This window comes from Chelonoidis abingdonii, chromosome 1 (genome assembly GCF_003597395.2).
Source record: "Chelonoidis abingdonii isolate Lonesome George chromosome 1, CheloAbing_2.0, whole genome shotgun sequence".
Taxonomy (NCBI): domain Eukaryota; kingdom Metazoa; phylum Chordata; order Testudines; family Testudinidae; genus Chelonoidis; species Chelonoidis abingdonii.
In genome coordinates, this window is record NC_133769.1 from 153,164,804 (window position 1) to 153,187,912 (window position 23,109).

Sequence of the window (23,109 nt, forward strand, 5' to 3'; positions counted from 1 at the left end):
GGGTTCCGTTCTGCGGTTATCGTGTAAAGCGAAAACCACGTATACTGAAAATTACATCTCCAAGCCCTTTAAATCCTGCCCACAGCTCCGGCAGCAGGGCCAGCGCGGCATTTAAAGGGCTCTTCCGGGCTCCTGTGGGCTCTTCAGCATAAAGCTGAAATCGCTCATGTTAAATGTGCGTAAGTTGTGACAGACCTGTACAGTCAGTTTCCATGCACAAGCAGGTCTGCTAACAACCGTGGCACAGAAGCAGTTAATTGGGGTTGTGAGCCAATTCCAGACCTAGTATAGGAGGTGCCAAAATACCAAAACAGTTTCAGCAGCTTCATTAGCCTATGTTGGCACTGTAACCCAGTAGCTGGATGCCAGACCAATGAATTCCTTTCTGCATGTGAAAATAATGGAGACAGGTCTGAACAGGGAGCCTGAGGCCTGGAAAACAATCAGTGAAAACACAGAGAGCAGGAATCCAGGACCCATTTAGGAACCCCTTGACTATCTTAGAGGCAGGGGAAAAACTTTAATTTACAAAGTAAGAGGTTATGCCCAGGAGGAGGCTACCAAGCAAGTTGAGGGAATGGGAGCTTCCGAATGGAGCGTTAATGACTAAACACGGGACTTCTCAAGAGCGGCACTGACCCACTAGGGAACCACATTTAATGGAGCTGAATGCAAGACTGAAGAGTTAGGCTCTCACAACTGGCATCCTTCAATAGTACTAGATATGGGTTTTCAAAGCAATTTGTCCTCTGGATCCAGACTCAAAGTAGTGAGCATTTGAGCCAGTAAGTGAAGCTCTCAAAAAGACGTGAAACTTCCTTGGCACACTCAGTAGATAGAGTTTGTTTTCTAACTAAGCCCTGTTCAGCAAGGAAACCTTCAGTTAAAGGAGGTCTGAACAGTGGTTCAGCTCAAAGAGCTGCTGTCCCAGCTCATGCCTGATAGAAGCCAATCAGGAACCCCCCTCTCCTCAGGGTGCGGAAATTCTTCAAACACCTTGGACACAGGGAAAGCCAAATGGCACATACTCACAGAGAAGTAAGTGTGGGCACCAAGAGACGTATGCAAGTGGGAGGTACCCCTCCTCTGGAGGATTTGTTAAAGTGTACATGTGTCTGACCATGTAGTAATACAGGGGTCAGCAACCTCTGGCACGTGGCTCGCCAGGGTAAGCACCCTGGCAGGCCGGGCCAGTTTGTTTATCTGCTGCGTCGGCAGGTTCGGCGGACGGCGGCTCCCACTGGCCGTGGTTCGCCGTCCCAGGCCAGTGGGGATGGCCGGAAGCTGCAGCCAGCACATCCCTTGGCCCGCGGTGCTTCCCGCCACCCCCACTGGCCTGGGACGAAGAACTGCGGCCAATGGGAGCCGCGGTCCGCCGAACAAACTGGCCCGGCCCACCAGAGGTTGCTGACCCTATAGTAATATCTTCTCAGCCAGTTCTACCCACGATCTCTGGAAATTGTGCTTCTTTTAAGGTTTGGTTCTGGCACACAAGGTGGAGCATACAGCCACATGAGCCGAATCAGCAAGGCATCTGGCTTGGCAGCATTTACCAGGCAAACTGGTTAGACTGCTGGAGCTCCTATCTTGCTGGACCCTGTAAGCATGGCAGGTAGAAGTCTGCTTTAAGTGACAGCCACCAAAGTTGTTTAAGTGTTAAAGGCTAGATGCTGGAGCACACACTAGTATGTCTGAGGAGAGAACACACAGGGCAGAGATGAGGCACAGGGCTGGTGACAGCAGTTATATGCTATGGGTGACAAAATCTCTAAGATTCAAAAAGACCAAAATGGACCATTGTGGTCATCCAGTCTGATCTCCTGTAGAATACAGGCCATATATAGAGTCAATGTACTCTGCAGTGGATGGATAGTCACTTCCAACAATATCAGGATTGGCACAAGGATGGTTCCGAGAGAGAGTGTCCTTCTGGATTTATACAGGTCACCAGACAGCATGAGAGAGGGTCCAGAACAGACACTGTCTCCTTGGCCATGTACAAGACAGCTTGGAAACTAGCACCCTTCTCCAGAGCTCCTCACTCTTTGCTTAGATCCCCTGTCCCAACAACCTCCTTTCCATCTCCACACCTCCTCCCTGGGATCCTCCCTAGTATCCCTTGCCATCCCTCACCTTGTTGGAAAGTTCGCTGAAAAAATTCTGAGCCAGACCCACAATTTCCTCTTCAGGGTCAATGAGCAGAGCAGCCATCTCACTCACTTGCCCCTTTACTTTCACCATGTCTTTGAGAATCAGGTGGGTCATCACCAGCCCAGCTGTCTGCCTCACACCTTGACAGGGGTCCCGCAGCCTAAGAGAGAAAGATTCAGTTACACAGGGAGCCAATAGGCCATCTGGCTCCCTCCCGAAGAGCCAAGTCTCATATTTGTTCAGGCCTCCCTGCCACAACCGTTAGCTCTCAAAATTCTCTCATCTGCACAGACCTCCATCTTATCTCCTCAAGCCTGGGTTACTACAGCTCCCTTACTTTACTAAGAGGCATTACCCCCGTCTCCCCCCACATCAGCTGTTCTAAACCCTTCACTCCCAGGGGTGCAAGAAGAGGCTTTACCTGGCATACAGATGGGGGGTCCAGGGCTCCACCAGATTAGGGAAGCGGATAGCTAGGTCTCCTGCTGCAATCATGAGATTGGATCTCACACCTGGTAGGGTGGATTTCTCCAGCATGGTAAACAGAAGGCGCAAATGAGAGTCACAGAACTCAGCACTGAGGGAAAACAGGGTGGGGACAGAAAAGAAGACAAAAGCAAGACTAAATTTTTAGAGCTTCAGTGAGAACAGAGCCAAGGGCACTGCCATTGTACTCTCTCCAGAGAAGGGTGCTATGACATGGGGACAAAGTCACTTCTGGCAGATGTTGCTTTAAGAGGTTAGACTGGGGAGAAGAGAGGATTATGGCCACAATGTTGGACATTACCTGACCATGCAGAGTTTACCAAGGGCCAGTGCTGCAGCAGCTGAGAGTGCTGGATCGTTGTAGAGCCCAGGGTTATTGCAGATCTTGAGCACCAGGGGAATAAAGGCAGAGAGCAGCTGCTTCCCTGCAGTGGGGAGAAACACTGTCAGATCTGAGAGAGTATACCCCAAAATTTATCTCATTTCAAAGGAGATCACATATTTAGTCACAAATTACTTCAGAGTCCACACAGATTTGGTGTCCAACTACAAAAGTGAGGGGACAAGTGCCATCAGAAATTCAGAATCATGAACCTGATGTCATAAGAAATTCACATGATAAGGAAATTTCCACAGCATTTTAAGTTTCCTGAAGGAATAATTTGTGTGCCTCATGCTGGTTCTCTCACACATTGTGTCCACACTTTAGGGCATGGCAGATACAGAAGTACAGACTGGAGGGGAACACTTCCATCTGGGGGCCACACTCACCATCCAGCAGCTCTGTATCACAGATGTTGCGGATGAGTTCTGCCTCAGTGTCATCAGCTGAGGCACCTACTAGGCCCAGATCCTCCTCCACGGTGGTCTCATTCTCAGCGCTCTGTGCAGAGAGAAGGAAGAAGTTTTTGAACAAAAAAAAGTTACAGAAAAAAGACTTTGCATCATACTAGCACCTTTCATGTGGGCTCCAGCGGTGCGACGCGTTAGTGCAAAAGTACTTATAGAACTGTGCTGTGTGGAGTGATGCTGAGGTTATGAGTTCAAAGGACACCTGGAGCACTAGTTTTCTTGGGAGGAGGGATAGCTCAGTGGTTTGAGCATTGGGCTGCTAAACCCAGGGTTGTCAGTTCAATCCTTGAGGGGGCCATTTAGGGAACTGGGGTAAAAAACTGTCTGGGGATTGGTCCTGCTTTGAGTAGGGGGTTGGACTAGAAAACCTCCTGAGGTCCCTTCCAAACCTGATATACTATGATCACAAGGTCCTTCCCTCCAGGGTGGGATGTGGGCACTGATTAACAGCAACATGATAAAAGGCTTACAAGATCAAACACAGGGAGGATTCAACCCATTTGCCCTCTCTGGTTTGAACAGAATTATGATAGCAGGGCAGAGGTCTGTCAGTTTGTATTTCATGGTATGGCAACACTGATGAGGGATTAAAGAAACAAGTCCATAAGACCTCTGATCAGCCAAGACAAACTGGGCTACAACCAGCATGAGGGACTGGTCTAATACCTATAAGCAACAATGGATGTGCAAATCCAAAAGGCCAGTTACTTTGATTGATGAGGAACTTATAAAAACAGAAGATCAAACTGGTCTTCCTTTATATGGAGGACACAGTTTACGAGAGAGAGACTAGTGGAAGTCTCCCTCACTGGGCTTTGCAACATATTACAGTAGGTATGATATATGAACTGATTTTGTTCTACCACCATTTCCTCTATTTTTAATATAGTTTAAGAAAACTACTGTTGTATGTGTAATTTCACAGGCTGTTCCAAAGGAACAAAGAATCTCTCAATCTCAGAGAGGCTCCAGAAACTCCTTCATCCGTCAGCACCTCCCCTACCACTTAGTCTTGGTCATACGAAGGCATAGACAAAAGACCTCTGACACTGAAGTGCATTGCAAAAGTTTGTGTCAGGTGAACACAGAAAAGAAGCCAAAAAGGCCAAAGGTGCTGGGGAGTGCCAGTCCCCGGAATTACCTGGGACAGGAAGAGAAGAGGGGAGCATGGTTAGGACACCTGGGTTCATTCTCCTCCCCGCTGCATCCCAAACTCAAGGGCATCAGGGGATCTTTAGTGAACATGAGAGGTTAAGACCTCAGCCATCTCTGATCTGAAACATAACAGTGCCCCCAGCACTTTGTTTGAGCACTGGATCAGTACTCTTCAGAGGGAGAGAGAGAGTGTCTTAACTGTTGTACAAGGTGGATAAAAACTGAACATTCAACTTTTAAAAATAAAATACAGGTTCATTTTGTACAAATAACTATTTACATTAAATATGAAAATATGACAACTTATGTTAAGACCTATTCTTACTATAACACATTAAAAACATTTAATTTAAACATAATATTGAGCAGTATATGTTGGCTGCTAAGTTTAAAAGAAAGTCAAGTCAAATCACTGAACCGGAGGAAGTCATTCGCTAAGCACCTGGAACAAGTCTGTTGAAATGCTAAACTAAATTTTGAAAGCAATAGCCTCTTCAGAGACAATATTTTTTCTTTCAGATTATTCAACAAGTTCAGTTCAATGACTAGTTCATTCAAAAGTTAAAAAGCCAATGGGAGCTGAAAAAGTAGGAAACCTAGTTTTTCCTTTCCAGTCTATGAATAAGAACCAGGTGAGAGGATGAGATCTACCAGTTCTAAAATCGTGAAGAATATGTTGAGCGGAAACAATTACTTCAATTCACTAACTACAGAGGATATTTCATTTGTTTAATAATCAGTTAATTTTAAATGCAAACCATCTTTTAATAACCTTTTTTTCCTCAGTTTTTCATATGTATCCAGTATATTTAAAGTAGATTTATCTAATAGAAAAACCATTTAAAAATGCTATTTTTGTGCAATTAAACTTGAATTTCCAACCAACCAAAGCTTGACACAAATCACAAGTAAAAAAAATTTAGTAAATAAGAAATACTAAAAATCACCAAATTCTAACATTAATGTATCCTCTTGGTTAGCAAAAAGAAGCACTAAATTTAGTGTGAAGGGTATATCAACAACCTGTTTTAATGGTTACCCACCAACCAAATGATAATCAGCCTCTCTTTAGGAAAAGAGCTAAAAAGTTCACATATAAAACAAGATTTAAGAACAAAAACAAAAAAACCAGAACAGCCACACCAATAATTTAATCCAAGGCTTCCTGCTTGCTGATTTAAACTGTGATTAGAATCAGTGATTTAAATCAATCCACAGTGGTCTCGCACACCATTCCTTACAGAACAGTTCTCCCTAGAAACTTCCTGGAGCAATGACTGAGGAGGAATGGGCTATGCATATGAAGAAGCTCAATTCTCACCTTGCCACTCTGCTCCTTGGTGCTGTTGACATGTTTCTTGGCCTCCTGCTCCTCCCCAAGGACACGGCGCCTACGAAGCTCTGCACTCACTGCCCGCTCCAGATGCACAACCTGCTGTAAGGCCACATTTCCCACAAGGGAGAGCAGATGTGTCAGCAGGAAGGTAGGGAGAGTGTTGGCACCACCAGGGATGCTGCTTGGAGAAGTCCCTGGTTCTGATGGGTGGAAAAGGAAGGAGTCAAAATTCATAGAACAACTCCTCTGGACTTACATTCTGTTAATTATCAGCAAGTCTCAATAACTCTGCACCCCACCTCTAGATGTTTGGATATCCAGCTCACTGCACCCTCATCCCCTTCCAATCCAGCTTCTTTCGGAGTCACTTCACCATGCCTTCCCAACCTACCTACCCCAGGGGCAGCTGGTTGCAATGCTGCAAGCTATGGGAGCAGATCTCCTCCATCCATCTTACCTGTTTCCACCCCTTGTGGCTCCTGAACCCTCTCTAGAGCCTGTTGGCTACAACACTGCAGGATTTGGGCACATATTTCCTCAGGCCCTTCTGCTAACTGGTAGATGAGGGTTATTGCTGACTCCGTGAAGGGGATCCAGAGTGTGCTTGGCTGGGCAAAGCCTGGTGAATACAAAAGAGAACCATGTTACACAGGCCAGACATATCAACACCTACCCCATACCCTAAAGATTCCTTGACCTCACCTGTGGTCACAGCCTCACTCAGGTGTCTAAACAGCTGGTGTGTCTGCGGCAGGCGGAAAGGAGCATGGTTCTTCCCCTCAGCTGGCTGTAGAGAGAATCCCAGACAGATGTGTAACCTTAGCTTACTCACAACCTCCTCTACCCTCCTTCTCCCTCCCTCTGCGTTGCCGAGTGGCTCATTCTTTTCATACTCATACTACTAGATACCAATGTTTTATACTGATGCTAGAGCCATCCAGAATGTTTTGGGGGAGCAATTCTAGAGTCACTTGAGAGCCCAAGCAATACAGAACAAATGTGGTTCCTGCCCCTTTCTGAAGTTACAATGGTCACACTACATCATGCAGAAAGACTGCAGCTATAGGCCAACAAAAGAAGCTTCCAAGCCAAGATGGCCAATCCTACTTTTGAGCTTGTTCTATCACTTATTCCCTTGGAGTACCACTTGATCCTGCTTTCCAACCAGACGAAAATGCTGAAAATATTCTAATGCTATTATATTAATCAATAGAATGCTTTCACCTGGAGTACTATGACCAGTCCAGATCATATTATTATAAGGATATAGTAGACCCTCCCCCTTTACCATTTTGGGGGCTTAAGAGAAGCAGTTTCCACAGACAGCAGAACAGAAGCTGGAGAAGTGAAGCCAAATGCCTATTCTGTATGCATGGAACCTGGAGCTGGGGAAAGAGTAAGCTGGAAGAGAGGATATACTCCTGGGTTGGGAGTCTGACATACTTGGACAGCCAAGCATGGCCAGAATAGCATGGGCACATCTGGAGCTGCCTAGATGCTCAATTCACACAAGCATATTGTTTGGAGTGTGGAAAGAAAGAAAAATCAGTTTCCAGCAGTGGGAGATATAGCCTCAGTTGGCTACAATACTATCCCTACAGTCACAATCCAGGTCTGGAGTATCAATGAGGCAGGGAAAGCTGCTACGAGCATTCAGCCATCTGTAGCCCTAGTTCCTTCCAGAAAGCTGAGCTATTGAGAGAAGCTGTGTGCTTTGGCACAGAAGTAGCCAACTGAGGCTGTAAGACTAATATAGGGAGGAAAGTTTGGCACTAAAGCACTGAGTTTCTCTAGGCTTCATTTGTGGCATAGCTAACCCAGTCAGTCAGTTTCCAGAGCACAGAATTCTATTGCACATGAAGAGTAGGCAGATCAACTATTTCTATTCACTCTTTAATGTATGAACAATTAAGTTAAAATGAGTTGTTTTTTTAAAAGATAAAGAGATCATTGTCCCATTATATTGGGGCCAAGGGTTCAGATATTCTAACATATAAATGTTCAACTGTTTCTGAATATTAGTTTAAAAAAATTAGATTGAAAACCTCTCTTCCCTAAGAACTTAAGTAGGGATAAGGAACTTATATTTCAGGGCACAGGCCAACTTATAATGGAGGTTAGAGGAAGCAGTTTTCCCTGTGGATGGACCACTTCTCTACATGAACGTTACTTACCTGTAACTGGAGTTCTTCAAGATTAGGGATGTAAAAGGTTAACCAGTAAGCATTAGGCTTACTGGTTAACCAACTGTAACCATTAATCCTGGCAGCCCTTTGCTAGGCTGGAGTCCTGGGCTGGGCTGAAGTGGTTCCCCCCAGCTCCGGCCAACCCAGAGCAGCCCTGGCGCCACCAGGTCTGCCGGAGCTACCTTGGTTAATGGTTAACCAATATAATTTTAAAAGTTTAACTGGTTAAATTTTTTAAACCAATATTTACATCCCTATTCAAGATGACTACATAGTCACACTAATGGGCAACATGCTGACCAGGGCTGGTTATTGGTGAAAATTTCTCTACACAGTACCTGTTGGAGTACACATGCACCACCACCCTTCTACCACCACTCCTCATAGCATTCACAAACATTCCAAGGTGAAGGCTATATATCAGAGTATCAAGGTTGGAAGGGACCTCAGGAGGTCAACTAGTCCAACCCTCTGCTCAAAGCAGGACCAATTCCCAAACACATTTTTACCCCAGTCCCCTAAATGGCCCCCACAAGGATTGAACTCAACTCTGGGTTTAGCAGGCCAATGCTCAAACCACTGAGCTATCCCTCCTCCTGTGTGTGTGTGTGTGTGTGTGAGAGTGAGATAGGTTCAGTCACAAAGACTCCCTTGGGACTGTCACCTGACATGCTGGAATTACCGTTGAGCCCATTTTCCCTGGCAGCTTGGGACTCCAGAACCCTGCCTTGTTCAGTCAAACACAGTAGCCTGCTGCAACACAGACCCAGGTCTGGTCCATGCTCCCAAAGCTGCAGACTATAACCAAAAAAACTGCTCAGCAGGTCACCTATCTCCACCACCCAGCTCCCAGTGGGATCCAAACCCCAAATAAATCCATTTTACTCTGTATAAAGCTCATGCAGGGTCAGCGCATGAATTGTCCGCCCTCTATAACACAGAGCGACATGCACAGCTGTTTGCTCCCCCAGGTATTAATCACTTACTCTGGGTTTACTAATAAAAAAAAAATTTATTAAAGTATAAAAGGTAGGATTTAAGTGGTTTCAAGTAATAACAGACAGAAAAAATTAGTTATCAAGCAAAATAAAAAGAAAAACACGCAAGTCTAAGCCTAATACATTAAGAAACTGATTACTGGTAAATCTCACCCTCAGAGATGTTCCAATGAGCTTCTTTCACAGACTAGACTCCTTCCTAGTGTGGGCCCAATCCTTTCCCCTGGTACAGACCTTGTTAGTTTCAGCAGGCATCTTAGATGAAAAGCAGGGGCTCTCATGACTGGGACCCTTTTTGTTCTGTTCCACTCCCTTCTATAGCTTTGGCGCAAGGTGGGAATCCTTTGCCTTTCCGGGTCCCCACCCATCCTTCTAAATGGAAAAGTAAAGTACCAGGTTTAAGATGGATTCTAGTATCATGCGACATGGTCACAAGTCCTGTGAGACCCCAGCCTTCATTCTTCCAGGGCTGGCCTGCATGCATCCAGGAAGGCTTGCAAGTAAACAGAGCCATTCACAACCAATTGTCCTAGTCAATAAGAGCCACCAAGATTCCAAGCCACCATTAATGGCCTACACTTTGCATAATTACAATAAGACTTCAGAGTTATATTTCATTTTTAGTTACAGATACAAGAATGATATATGCATACAAATACAATGAACACACTCAGTAGATTATAAGCTTTGCAATGATACCTTACAAGAGACCATTTGCATAAAGCCTATTCCAGTTACCTTATATTCACACTCATAAGCACATTTCCTTAGAACATTATGGAATACACACCCTCTATCACCTCAGTTCCTCATACCACTGACTGGACAGCAGGGAGAAAAAGACTTAAAGGTATGTCTGAGAAAGGTGGGGGGAAGGCAAATGGAAAGTGCGAGTATGCAGGCATCTCAAAGAATTCCAGTTACAAGTAATCAATCTTAATTTCTTCAAAGGGCTCTGGATACATTCCTACTTACGTTTAATTTGGCAAGCAGTGCTAAGAATTAGGAGAGTCCTAATTAAATTACAACTGAAGAACAGCTCTACCAGACCTAACATTCACTCTGGAAGCCAATCTAAAAGTATAATGTTTACTAAACGTATGAACTGACTTCCAAGTAGCAGCTTTACAGATTTCCCCAACAGAAACATGTTTAAGATCAACAAAATATGATGCCACTGTCCTGCTAGGATGAGATCTCACACTAGTAGTCAGAGAAACTGCTGCTAGCTTGTAATATTCAAGGATACTATCTGGAAATAGTTTGAAAAAGACACACGATAATCCATATGATTAACATAAGGAACAAATAACCCAAAAAAAAAGACTTCCTAAAAATCTTTATTTCTATTTCAATAAAACACTAAAAAACTCTTCTAGCATCTGAAGTACTAAAGCAGTTTCCCCTGTATTAGTATGTGGCTTCTGAAAGAACACTAATAAAATTTGTCCTATATGAAACTCAGATGCTGTTTTTGGCAAAAACCTGGGATCAGGTCTAAAAACCATCTTATATTTATATATATATATATAAAAAAAAATAATAATATAAAAGGTGGGACTGCCATCAATGCATGAAATTAGCTTATCCTTCTGGCTGATGTTATAAACAATCATAAACACAAACTTAATAGATAATTAAGTAACACTACCCAGTACTCAAGAGGGGTCTTCATAAGCATAGATAAAACCAAAATAAGATTGCATGTGGGAACTAGGTCTCTGAAGGGGGGAATACATACTAGATAACTGCTTTATAAATCTTTTAATCATATCATGCACAACCAACCAACCTACCATCAAAATAAGACAAAGCTGCCAAGCATACTCAGAGAAATTAGATAACCATTCAGACTTTATTCCAAAACATAAGGAATAAAAATCTAATGTAACTGGTAACTGAGGCCTGGTCTACACTATAGGGAAAAGTTGATCTAAGCTACACAATTTGAGTTACGTGAATAGTGTAACTCAAGTTGACGTAGCTTAGATCTACTTACTGTGGTGTCCACGCTACACAGCTCCCGTTGACATCGGTTTCCCATTACTCTTTTAGATCCAGTGAAGTACAGGAGCTGACAGGACAGCGATCTGCTGCTGATGCATCAATCACCAGGTGTTGATTCCCCAGTAGGTGTAAGATTTTCCCCATCTCCAAAAGACAAATCTAGTTCATTTCAAGTGATAATATTTTCTTGTACAATGTTTTCTAGAGTAAAGTGATATCCTGTTCCTGGTTGGTTCACAGTGTATTAGTCAGAGTTCAATAGTTAGACGAACAGACTGGAAATTCAGATGAAGAATTCTACATGCTGCTTAGACAATAGGTCTAGAGACAAGGGAAGTAGTTTGTACACCTCACGACAGCAGGTCTGTACCACTGCTGATCCCTGCCAGGCTGATAAGACTGGACAAGAGGAGGCTGATCCTGGTCACATCTTCCTCACCTTCTGAATTCATGTAAAGGAGGGAAAATATACAGAAGCCCCTCTCTCCAATGCATTAGAAAAGCATCTGAGATGGGCTGACTGTTGTTGCCTACTCTTGGGCAAAAAACAGACGACACTTTGGCCCCATCTACACGACGTGTGAAATTCGATTTTAGATACGCAATTTCAGCTACGGGAATAGCGTAGCTGAAATCGAATATCTAAAATCGAGTTACTCACCCGTCTTCACCGCGCCGAATCGATGTGCGCGGCTCGCAAAGTCGAATCCGGAACTCTGTTTGTTTTGGTGGAGTTCCGGAATCGATGTAAGCACGCTCTGGGTTCGATATATCCCCGTCTAGACGAGACGCGATATATCGAACCCAGAGCTTTCGATTTTAACGCGCCGAAATGGCGCGTCGTATGGACGTGGCCTTTGTTAAACCTGCTTGTAAAAAAAGAAAGATTCATGACAAGCTAACCCCAACAGGAGAAAATCTCCGTATAAGTGGTCCTTTAATGACCACTTATGCATCTGAAAGCTTTCCCTCAGCTGAGCCTGATCTGCCCACCACTCTCCCCTGTTAAATACAGAGCCATCAGACAGATGTCTCGTGGTATGCCCCAATCCCAGACTGGTTGCCTCAGCACACAGAGCTGAATCAGCACCTCTCTGCTGGACATAACCCAGCCATTGTATTGTCCATCACTACTTGCATAAAACTTTCCCCATTAGAAGAGGAGGAAAAGAAGATTTGAGAGCCAGATGAATTGCCTAAACTTCTAAAACATTTATGTGCAAATTCTTTTCTTAGAACAGCCAGTGATCTCAAAACTGTCAGAGGGCTCAGTGAGGTCTCCATTCATTGTCTGACGCATCAGAGGTTATTGTGACCAATGGCGAGAGAGGACTGAACAGAACTCCCTTCAAAATATCAGTTCTGTTCATCCACCCCATCAAAGAATAAAAAAAAAAAAAAAATGTGCTGTGGCATGGTGACTAGCATATGAAGTTTATTCAAGTTTGGTTTGTAAATTTGAGCCAATCAATTTTGCACTGGATTTGTTCAGAGACATTCAAACCGAATGAAATAAGTAGTCACTGTCGTATGACCCATCAGACCCAAAGTGAAAATTAATACCTGGGTTTCAGAATTACCAAATCTTCAGAAATCTTTCCTTTGAAAGGAAAACGCTTCCTGCTACAGAGTTCACCACTGATCCTACAAAGTGGGTTCTCCGAGTTGGACAGCAAATAGACTTCTTGACATTTATAAGAAGTACTAAATCTGTAAGAAGAGAAGCTTTAAAACGGAATCAGAGTCAACAGATCTGTGCGCAAAGCCTACTTTACCAGCTAATCATTTTAATATATCGATACGCAAAACACACCCTCTTTTCTAAGATATACCACTACCTCTGAAAGGCACTTTGTAACAACCCGCAGCACCCTAAAGAACCTTAAGACCTCAAACTGAAGAGGTCAGTCCCACAACAAAACAGAGGTACTTCTGATGACTGAGCTGAATAGAAATATGCATCCTAGAGAGCTCTGAACCAATCCATGCTTGAGAGTGAGGGAACAATCAAGGCTAGGGTTAACATTTGGGACTGAAACTTCCAGATGAATGTGTTCAGCTTCCTGATATCTAAAATAGGGCAAAAAGCCCCATCTTTTCTCTGCACCAGGAGATATCTATGGGATTCAAGTTCTTTGGGAACTTCATTTATAGCTCCCATCAAAAGCAATCCCTGAACTTGACAGAAAAACAACTTCGTGAGATAGTTCCCTGAAAAGTGGAAGGTTGGAGGAACTGAAAGGAGATAGTGTTTTGAATGGTATTGCATAATCCTTTCCTATTATTTCTAGTTGACCAATGGTCTGGCCTGTCTCCAAAACAAGGGTAGAAAGGAATTTTGCGAGTTGGTCCTCAAATCTCTACCCTCACATCAAATCTACAAGCCATATTCAACAAAGAGGAGAAAGCAGATTGCTTCTACTTACGTCCGGGTCTAAAAGACTTCTTCTGTTGAGACTGAGAAGTATTAAGTTACTGGTGTTGCAGTTGCTGTTGAGTTTAGAAATATGAAAATGATTGTGGATAAGATTGCCTCCGGTAGTGAAAAGCAGTAGATGGTCTCCTTTTAGTAGTAGAATATAAACCAAGGGATAAACTGCTCTATCTGTTCTCAATTTTTCCAAAAGTTTGCCCCTTTTCTTACTAAGCAGACCCTAACAACGAAGATCTTCAACTTTAAATCTAGCATCCACAGCCAATGAAGATCTTAACCACACATGTCTACAGGTGACAGCAGATGTTAAAGCCCTAGCCACAGAGCCAGAAGTATCAAAAGCAGCCTCGAGGACTCGTTTTGCTCTTAGAAGCTCAGAATGTGGCAAATTTCCTTTGATCCTCTGGTAATTCTAAAACCAAACAGTCATTCCTCCCCAGAGGTGAAACTGGTAGTGGGGGACTACCATTGGTAATTGGCTACTCTTCTCTCTTCTTCATTACCGATTACTCCTTTCCTTGGAAAGGCAACAATGTCTTCCCTTCTCTATCAGCAACAATATGGACTTGAGCAGACCTAAATCTGTTACTTGCTGTTGAAACCAAAGAATGTGGCATAGGGTAAATATGGAAATATGAAACTGCCCATGTGGGAGCTCAGTTTGTCTGCCTTCTTAGAGATGGATTGGCAGGAAGCAGGAGCAGCCCAAACTGCTTTAGCAGGTTGAAAGTGTATCCAAAATAAGCAGACATACTTCTCAAAGGTGCTCCTCAGATGTCAAATACTGGATACAATGTCTCTTCAATAACAAAAGGCAAGTTCAAAGTAGATGCCATACAGTCCATCAACTCGTGGAATTGTAATTCATCCTCTGAAGGAGACGAAAATATGAGCATTGTTTCCGCTTTATCAGGATACTACTCTGGTGGATTTACAACTGGAGTCAGATGTTCCAGGAGAGGGACCAATTCCTCTTCTTCCTCAGAAGATGTGTCTGGTACTATTGTTTGGGCTGCAGATGGATCTGGGGACATTGGATCCGAAGAGATCACTTTGACTGGATCCTTTTCAGCTAGGGCTTCACCACCCAACTCATACTGTGGATGATCCAAAAAAACAAAAAACCCCAGAACACCTCTTCTGGTGGGGCCTAGTAAGGCCATGTTGCCCAGGACTGTCAGTCTATCCAGTAGTCTGGAAACATATCTATAAAATAAAGATATACAAACTGTCCATAAGGTTACAGGAAAACAGTTCTAGGTGGAACAAACTGACTGTTCAGGTCTTCTAAATTCATCTTGATCCTCTTGTAATTGTAGGTCTGATTTCAGAGCCACAATGGCTCTTACCAGAGATAACAGCACGGCTGGGCAGGGAGGGGCATAGAAGAGAAATAGAAGGCAAAAAAGGTCTGTCTGGTGATCCAGCAGGAGTCTTAGGAGAAGGAAGAGGGAAAAACTGTTCTGGGGAAAACCTCAAAATATCCTCTCTCCTATCCACTTCTCAAGGGTAGGGGATTTAGATCTTGCAACCATCAAGGTCCTTCCTCTTCCCATCCCCAAGAAATCTCTCACTCATATCAGATGAATGATCAGATGCAGCACAGTGAAATGTCCTCTTTGGGTCCAACATCAGTGCTGGGGTTAATAAAAACATATGCATCACTGGCTCTGGGGAAAAGTTTTCTGTCTGTAATCCTGGACTTGCAGAGAGATTGCAGAACCACCTCAACTCTTATAGCCATAAAAACTGTAGAAAACAGATTTGAATCTTAAGGATCCAACAAAACTGATCCACAGGACCTGGCACTGCTGACATTGGCCATTTTATACCTAGCCTTCTTCTTTGGAATGGAAATTAGTCAGGACAGCTTTAATATAGGTTCCTTAGCTGCAGTCTGAACAGATGATGCCTTAGCAGCTTTCATAGAAGTATCTGTGTCACAGGGTACTCCACTCACCATAGGTGGCACCTCCTCCTGGCTGCCCTGGGGAATAGCTCTCTTCCAGGTCCAACAACTCCCCTTGTGGTCTCTCAACCCAATCATCTTCTCTCTCACTCTGTGGCCCCTCTCTCACTCCAGGACCTGCAGCTTCCTCTTTGTAACCTGGCCTGATGGCCAAGTCACTGTGAGGTTTTCCCCTTCTGGCCTAGTTTCACTGGACCTGCTGTCCAGGTACTCCCATTCTGTCACTGGCTGGTAGGGGAATCCAGGCATGCCCACTACTCTGGGTTCCAACCCAGGAACCCTACAACATGCAGCCACAGTTTGTGCAGCCCCCCAACCTTGCTGCTCTCTCTCTGCCCTACTTTCTACCCACTTTCCACATGCTCTCTTCTCCATCACTCTTTTCTGAGTACACCCTTCCCTTGGGCCAGGCTCTCAAGGTCCTGCTCTTTCTCTGGGTTCCCTCCTTCCCCCTCTAAACGCAGACTAGCTGCAGACTTCCTCACTGCATCCATTTCTGTTGCCAGCTTCCCAGCTTTATACTAGCCGAGCTCCTACCTGCTCAGCTGAGTGTCATCTTCCAACCAGGGGTTACTTCTCCAGCCTAAGCTCCTCATTTGTTGCCTTTCACACTAATGGGCATTTTCCTAGCTTCCTCTCTTTCAGGGCTGGTGCGGATTTGAACACATCACAATTTTTATGAAGCAACTGCAGAATGTGAGACACCCCTTCCCCCCCCCGAAACCACTTCTTAGGCACCTTAGCCTTACTTGATGACGCAGTACATGCCAACAAGACCCCCTTAGCCTTAGGATCTGAAGACATCCCAGCCAAAACCAGAAGGCCTAGCAGTGAGAGCTGCCTTAATCAGGTGCACCTACAATAAGTTCTGCCTCCCCTTATGTGCTCTGTGTGTTAAGATCCAACAGATGGAACACCAAGAAGAATGGCCTTCTCTGAGGCACTTAAGACACATCAGATGCCAGGAAGACCACTAGGCAGGAAGCAAAATCTCTTGAAGCCCACTTTTTTTCACATCTGCCATCCCACAAAACACAGCCAAAAAAACACTAACTATTTAACACTACAACTGACAAGGCACTAAAGTAGAAGAAAACCCTGGATCCGAAGGATTGGAGTAATTCACTTCCATCTGGTGCTTGCAGCTGGAAGCAACTGAGATGGTGAAGGGCGCAGTGCCCATTTACATAGCCTTGAACTCAGTGTCCACAGACACTGAGGGGATGGGCAGGAGGGAGTGCGTGTGGGCTCCAACGGGCATTGTTTGGAGAAGGTTCCACTCTTAGGCAGCACTGGTCAGCACATTACCCACAAATGGGAACATACAGAGCTACATGAAGAATCCCCATTTATCCTGCTAGTTTATGAAAGTCTTCAACTAGCAATAATCACGCCTCGGATTAACCTCATTGGCTAGAATACTGCCACTACTATAGGTTCTGTCCACCACTGGCAAGGCTAGCCATACCCCTTTTCTGTCTACACCAGTGTCTGAATGAGACTTCCTTGTAGAGGACAGCCCCTATTCACAATTTCAGGGGATTAACACAAACATTTGAAAACAAACATTTGAAAAAGAAAAAAGTCCAAGCAGCCAGTCTGAGCCTGTTGGGTCTGAATGCAAAACAAAAGGTCTTAAATCAGAAGATAGATTCCATAACGCAGAATATCAGTAGACTGGATGTTAGACTGATTGAATCTGAAAAAAATCAAGGCCTCGAGTCAGCAAAGGGTGCTCGATATCACTGAAGCCCTTTCTAAACCTTCTGGATGGCCCTGTGGGCAAGACGGAACCAAAAACACATTTAACAACCTGGTTGGCCATATCTGAGACAGGCTCTCCCATTGCATCACCTTTTTCTGGAAGGCTACTAGACAGCCATCTGGGAGCCCTGGTATTGGTCCGGGGGAGCAAAAAGCTCTATTGTGTCCCAATTCTTGAGACGGGCTGCAGACACGCAGGAGTGTCCACCTATAAGGGATGACTTCATTTGCTGTATTCTCTGGGGATTGAGCCAGTCCACTGCACTGTTTGACCTTCCCTTTACATGTAAAACTTCAAATGCAATTCTTCCACCAATATAAACAGAAGGTCTGAACCTGATGCTATGAGAGTTTAGGACACATGGTTTGAAGGAACAGACCCCCCAGTTGGTCAAGCTGGCCTCCAGCTCAATTACCACTCTGGAAGCTCACTGATGAGAGAACAATTGGAGACTCTGCTGTCCTAGTTTCCACCAAATGAAGTTAGCCTTACCTTGCCAGTGATGGACAGAAATGGTTCCACTTACATCTTCCTGTCTACACTGTGAAGGCATCATATGGATGTGTGGACCTAGACTTGATAAATACCTATTTTCCTATGAATTAGATGCTAAAGGATAGATGATCTAACAATGGCAGCTCAACTAAGATGCCCAATATCTCTGGTTTTGGGACACTCACTTGCAAAGTACTAGCCTTACCTTGTTGCTGCTGGCAAGTTTGGAGATGGCACTGCACACTTCTTGAGCGAGGCGATAGTCTTCAATTACCTTCTCATCTAGACCAGTCATCACCAGAACATCGAGGTTACTGCCCACAATCTCTGGCTTTCCCCTTAGCGGCAGTGGTTAGGGGGAAAATACATGCAGTTAGGTAGGGTTGCTCTTGAAAGCTTACATCAAATATGTGAAAACAGCCAAAGTTTACTTTGTGCCCCAGGGAAGAGTGGGGATGTGAGCCTGAGGAAACAGCTGCCAACTGACATCAGCTGAGAAACAGTAAACCGAATTCCAGGGGGGTGGGATATTATATATGTTCTGGTGGGGGGCCAGCAGCATCGGAACAGGTAAACTGGACAATCCATCACTTTAGCTTAAACAACGTTGCTAACCTCTTCTCCCCCTCAAGAGCAGAGAAGATATTTTGGGTAATGAAAGGAGAAGCAGCAGCAGCTGACATTCTTACAGAAGGAGTCGTCCAGCAGCTCAGGGTAGTTCTGCTCCCTCCTCCCCTATTCAATAGCTTCCCCCATCTGTACGATGCAGCTGTAACTAGGTACCCAGAACTGTAGTATAACATACCGTAGCCTAGCTTAGAACACAGGGAATTCAGTATCAAGTTAACAACCTAGAGAACCTGGGGCTGGTGGGGGACAGTATTTTGATGTCTAATTCAAGTATTCATTTCTGCATGATCCATTTCTGCAGAAATCAGGGTCCTTGCCACAGAATCTAGAGCCAGAAGCTGCAGCCCACAAAGGCGTATATAAATCAACTCTGGGAAGACTCCTTGCTTTCACAGGGTCAGTACTGATACAGAAATACCTGAACTATGGGCTCACCGTGTCATCATCCCCAGCAGCATGACAGCAGCACAGCGCTCCAGTGCTGAACACTGTGATTTCTCAGTGAACTGCTCCCAGAGCAGGTTGACCACAGATGGCTTTATTTCATCTTTCTGCACAAACTCTGAGATCTGGAGAGAGAAAGGGGACAACAACTAGGGATGCAAGAATACAGCAAGTGGGGATCTTATTGGATGGTTAGATTACTGTGATGTGACAGGGTATACAAACCCCACACTGAAGAACGACAGAGCTTCCCAAATGACCAGTGGCTAAAGGCCCCTCCCTGAGGGAAGGGAGGGACAGACTCTGATGCACACTAAGAGGGAATTATTCCTGTCTATTTCTTATTATCGCAGTTTGAGTTAAATTCCATTTACTTTTTGTTCATGGACTACCCAGGAAGAAGAGAGACCTTAAAGCAGCCTGTCCAGAGGCCACGGTCACCACAGAAGCAGAGCAGCCTTTGGCACAGGGGCAGGCAAACTTTTTGGACCAAGGGCCACGTCGCGTTTCCAAAATTGTATAGAGGGCCGGTTAGGGGAGCCTGTGCCTCCCAAAACAGCCAGATGTGGCTTAGCCCAGCCCCACTCCCTATCCAACCCCTCCTGCTTCTCACCCCCACAGCCTCTCTGGGACTCCTGCCCCATCCAACCCCACCATTCCCTGTCCCCTGACTGCACCTGGAACCCCTGCCCCTGACTGTCCCCCACCGCCCCATCTAATCACCCCCCTGGACACCTGCCCGCATTCAACCCCCATTCCCTGCCCTCTGACTGCCCCGACCCCTAGCCACACCCCTGCCCTCAACCACCCCTGCCCTCAACCACCACCCCGAACTCCCCTGTCTTCTCTCTCCAGCCCCCCCTGACTGTGCTGCCTGGAGCCCTGGTGGCTGGCAGCGCTACAGCCACACTGTCTGGCTGGAGCCAGCGCAGCACAGAGCACCAGGTCAGGCCCTGGCTCTGCAGCTGCGCTGCCCCAGGAGCTCGCAGCCCACTGCCCAAAGAATTGTGCCAATGTGAGTGAGCTGAGGTTGGGGGAAGGGGCCGGGGGCTAGCCTCCCAAGGCAGGAGCTCAGGGGCCGAGTAGGAGAGTCCCACGGGCCGGATGTGGCCCATGGGCCATAGTTTGTCCACCTCTGCTTTGGCAGGATACACCCAGAGGGGAGAAAACTGCTATTCAAAGCCCAGCCACAAGGAGGCACCAGCAGCAAATCAAACCCTTCACAGCGAGCAGGACAAAGGCTCAAAATCTTGGACAGAATCTGAAGCAGGGTGGGACTAGTACTTACTATTTCCCCTAAGCACTGAATGGTCCCTAGTGATGCATCTACCATGAGGAGGGAAAGAGACCGCACCAGACTCTCCGCCCTAGACCTGTACAGGAGGTAAGCAAACAACAAGGCAATTTACATGCCACTACCTCCATGATCCAAATCCCACACACAGAAATCCAGTCCCTGAAGTGTAGTGTGCATGTGCCCCTTCTCCCAGCAGGATGCATAAACATCTGGGAATAGGAAACCAAGAGATGCTCACATGAAAGCGATTCTCAGAACAGAAGATATAAACACAGCAGCAATGTTCAGAAAAAGCATTATGGAACTTGCAGTGATCTCATGAGGATGGGGCAAAACCATCTGTTTTAGGTCCCATGGGAATGGAAAGATATCCAGCAGCACAGTGCATCCTAGAACTGCAGAAGTATAGGTAATAACTCAGGAGGAAAAACATCTTTACGGACAGAATCGCATGGGCAGCTGTGGGGAGCCCGCCCGGAGTTGCAGACTTTCCACCTGCCCTCGGCCAGGCAGGAACATGGCTGGGGCTGCTCTGAGTACCCCCCCACCCCACCAGGCAGGTGGACGGTCTGTCACAGCTCCCCAGCTGGGCTCTACGCTGGCCTGTCTGCCGGCCTGTCTGTCTCTCTCTCCCCCTTCTTCCCAGTGGAGCTGCCTAGGGGCTGTTCAGGCCCCCCGCCCCGGGTGGAGGGTCCACCATGGCTCCCCACAACTGCCTGCCTGGCTCTTACTGTGGCCAGGCTGTGGCTCCGAGCCACCATCCTCCCCAGCCGGAGCCGGGTCAGGGAGAGCCCCTGTCCCACAGGTCCCTGACCACGGCAGGTGGAAGGATACAGGCTCCCCACAGCTGGCAGCATGTCTGTCCCTGACCCAGCTCTGGCTGGGAAGGGGAGCGTAGCTTAGAGCCACAGCCCAGCCACGGTAAGAGCTGGACAGGCAGGTGCAGTGGACCTTCCATCTGCCCTGGGTGAGGGACCCGAGCAGCCCCTGAGCTCCTGCTCCCGCCCCCTCACATCCCTGACCGGGACAGGTGGAGGGTCCGTGCCACAGTTCTTCGCAGCTGCCTGCCCAGCTCTTACAGTCAGAGCCCTGCACAAATACAAAAATTGTATCTGCATCCACACTTCTATCTGCAGAAATGGTCCACAGACACCTGTGGATTTGCAGGGCTCTACTTATGACTCACTGACCGAAAGTACCATTGTATGCACAGCCTACACACTACTGTAATAATCTTTGTAGAAAGTATGCCTTGTGAAGTATTTGACAAATAAAACTGTTCAATAACACCATGGTGAAATGTATGTAGTAATATTATTTGTAAAATCATGAATGATGGTCAAAACCACACAGTTATATCCTGAACAAAGGAGTGTGTATTAACCTGAATTTACAAAAAAAAGTCATAAACAGGCTCCTTGAGAGAGAAGAAATGGCAAGAGACAAAGCAAATATGCATTTCAGAGAACATAAGTGAGAAAAAAGAACATGGAGCTTCCTTCACTACCAGACTCCATGCTGCCTTCTTTACTGTTTGAATAAACTGTTTTGAGAGATAACCCTCAGAAGAACCCACCTCAAAGTTTAACTGGACTTTACCAAAAAAAAAGAAGAGCAGAAAACCCCAAGCTCTCTTTTTCACCTAAGAAGATAAAGAAAGCAACCCACGACTTTGCGGGGAGGGGTGGGGGGGAAATCCTGACCTAAGAATTTGGTCACCCATGTTGCTAGGAACATATGGTAAGGAAGTTACCTTGAACCATGCCTAGCTTGTTAAGTTTTAAAACTACTAGAAAGTGTTTTATCTTTATTTCTCTTGTAACCATTTCTGACTTGGATTACCTCATACCTGAATTTACTTAAAGTTAGGGCTGACGATTAATCACACAGTTTTAAATTGCACTGTTAAATAGAATACCGATTGAGATTTTATTAAACATTTTGGATGTTTTTCTACATTTTCATATATATTGTTTTAACTGGAATCAAAGTGTATATTATTACAAATATTTGCACGGTAAACAATAGTATTTTTTCAATTCTCCTCATACAAGTACTGTAGGTCAATCTCGGTCACAAAAGTGCAACTCACAAATGTAGTTTTTTTTAAACATAAACACTGTTTTGTTTGAGTGCAGTTTAAACTTTAAAAGCCTACAAGTTCACTCAGTCCTACTTCTTGTTCAGCCAAATCGCTAAGAAACAAGTTTCTTTACATTTATGGGAGATACTGCTGATTGCTTCTTATTTACAATGTCACTTGAAAGTGAGAACAGACATTTGCATGGTACTGTTGTAGCCGGCATTGCAAGGTATTTATGTGCCAGATATGCTGAACATTCCTATGCCCATTCAGGCTTTGGCCACCATTCCAGAGGACATGCTTCCATGAGGATGAGTCTCGTTTAAAAATAATAATAATATAGTGCTTAAATTTGTAACTGAACTCCTTGGGGAGAACTGTATGTCCCCTGCTCTGTTTTACCTGCATTCTGCCATATGCAGTAACTTCTCACTTAACTTCATCCTTGTTAACATTATTTCATTGCTGATCAGTTAGAGAACATGCTTGTTTAAAGTTGTACAATGCTCCCTTATAACTCTGTTTGGCAGCCACCTGCTTTGTCCACTGCTTGCAGAAACAGCAGCCTGTTGGAGCTAGCTGGTAGGGGCTTGGAATCAGGATGGACTGGTAGCCCCTCTTGCCCAAGTTTCCAGTGCGGCAGCCACCCAACAGGCTATCAATTGCTGGGCAGTTCAGCTGTCCCTCCCCTCATTGCCCTGTGCTGATCTTGCCTCCTGCTTGCTGTGAGGAGCAGGGAAGGAGGGGTGCTAATGTCAGCGTGTCCCCCTTCCCCAGCTCCTTTACCCCATCTTCACAGAGGCGGGGGGAGGGGAGGGGTA

At 45.4% G+C, this 23,109-nt stretch overlaps 1 protein-coding gene and 1 pseudogene across 1 annotated transcript in view; both read right to left on the reverse strand.

Annotated features, from left to right (window-relative positions):
- The window catches only part of NCAPD2 (non-SMC condensin I complex subunit D2), a 94,066-nt gene that overhangs the window by 38,606 nt on the left and 32,351 nt on the right, over positions 1-23,109 (reverse strand). Inside the window, 10 exon segments of the mRNA XM_075071526.1 lie at positions 2,134-2,311; positions 2,573-2,728; positions 2,939-3,062; positions 3,409-3,520; positions 5,966-6,180; positions 6,438-6,599; positions 6,683-6,767; positions 18,040-18,172; positions 18,900-19,033; positions 20,197-20,281. Coding sequence (XP_074927627.1) covers positions 2,134-2,311; positions 2,573-2,728; positions 2,939-3,062; positions 3,409-3,520; positions 5,966-6,180; positions 6,438-6,599; positions 6,683-6,767; positions 18,040-18,172; positions 18,900-19,033; positions 20,197-20,281 — 1,384 coding nt within the window.
- Positions 16,882-17,013, reverse strand: LOC116825751 (U4 spliceosomal RNA; annotated as a pseudogene).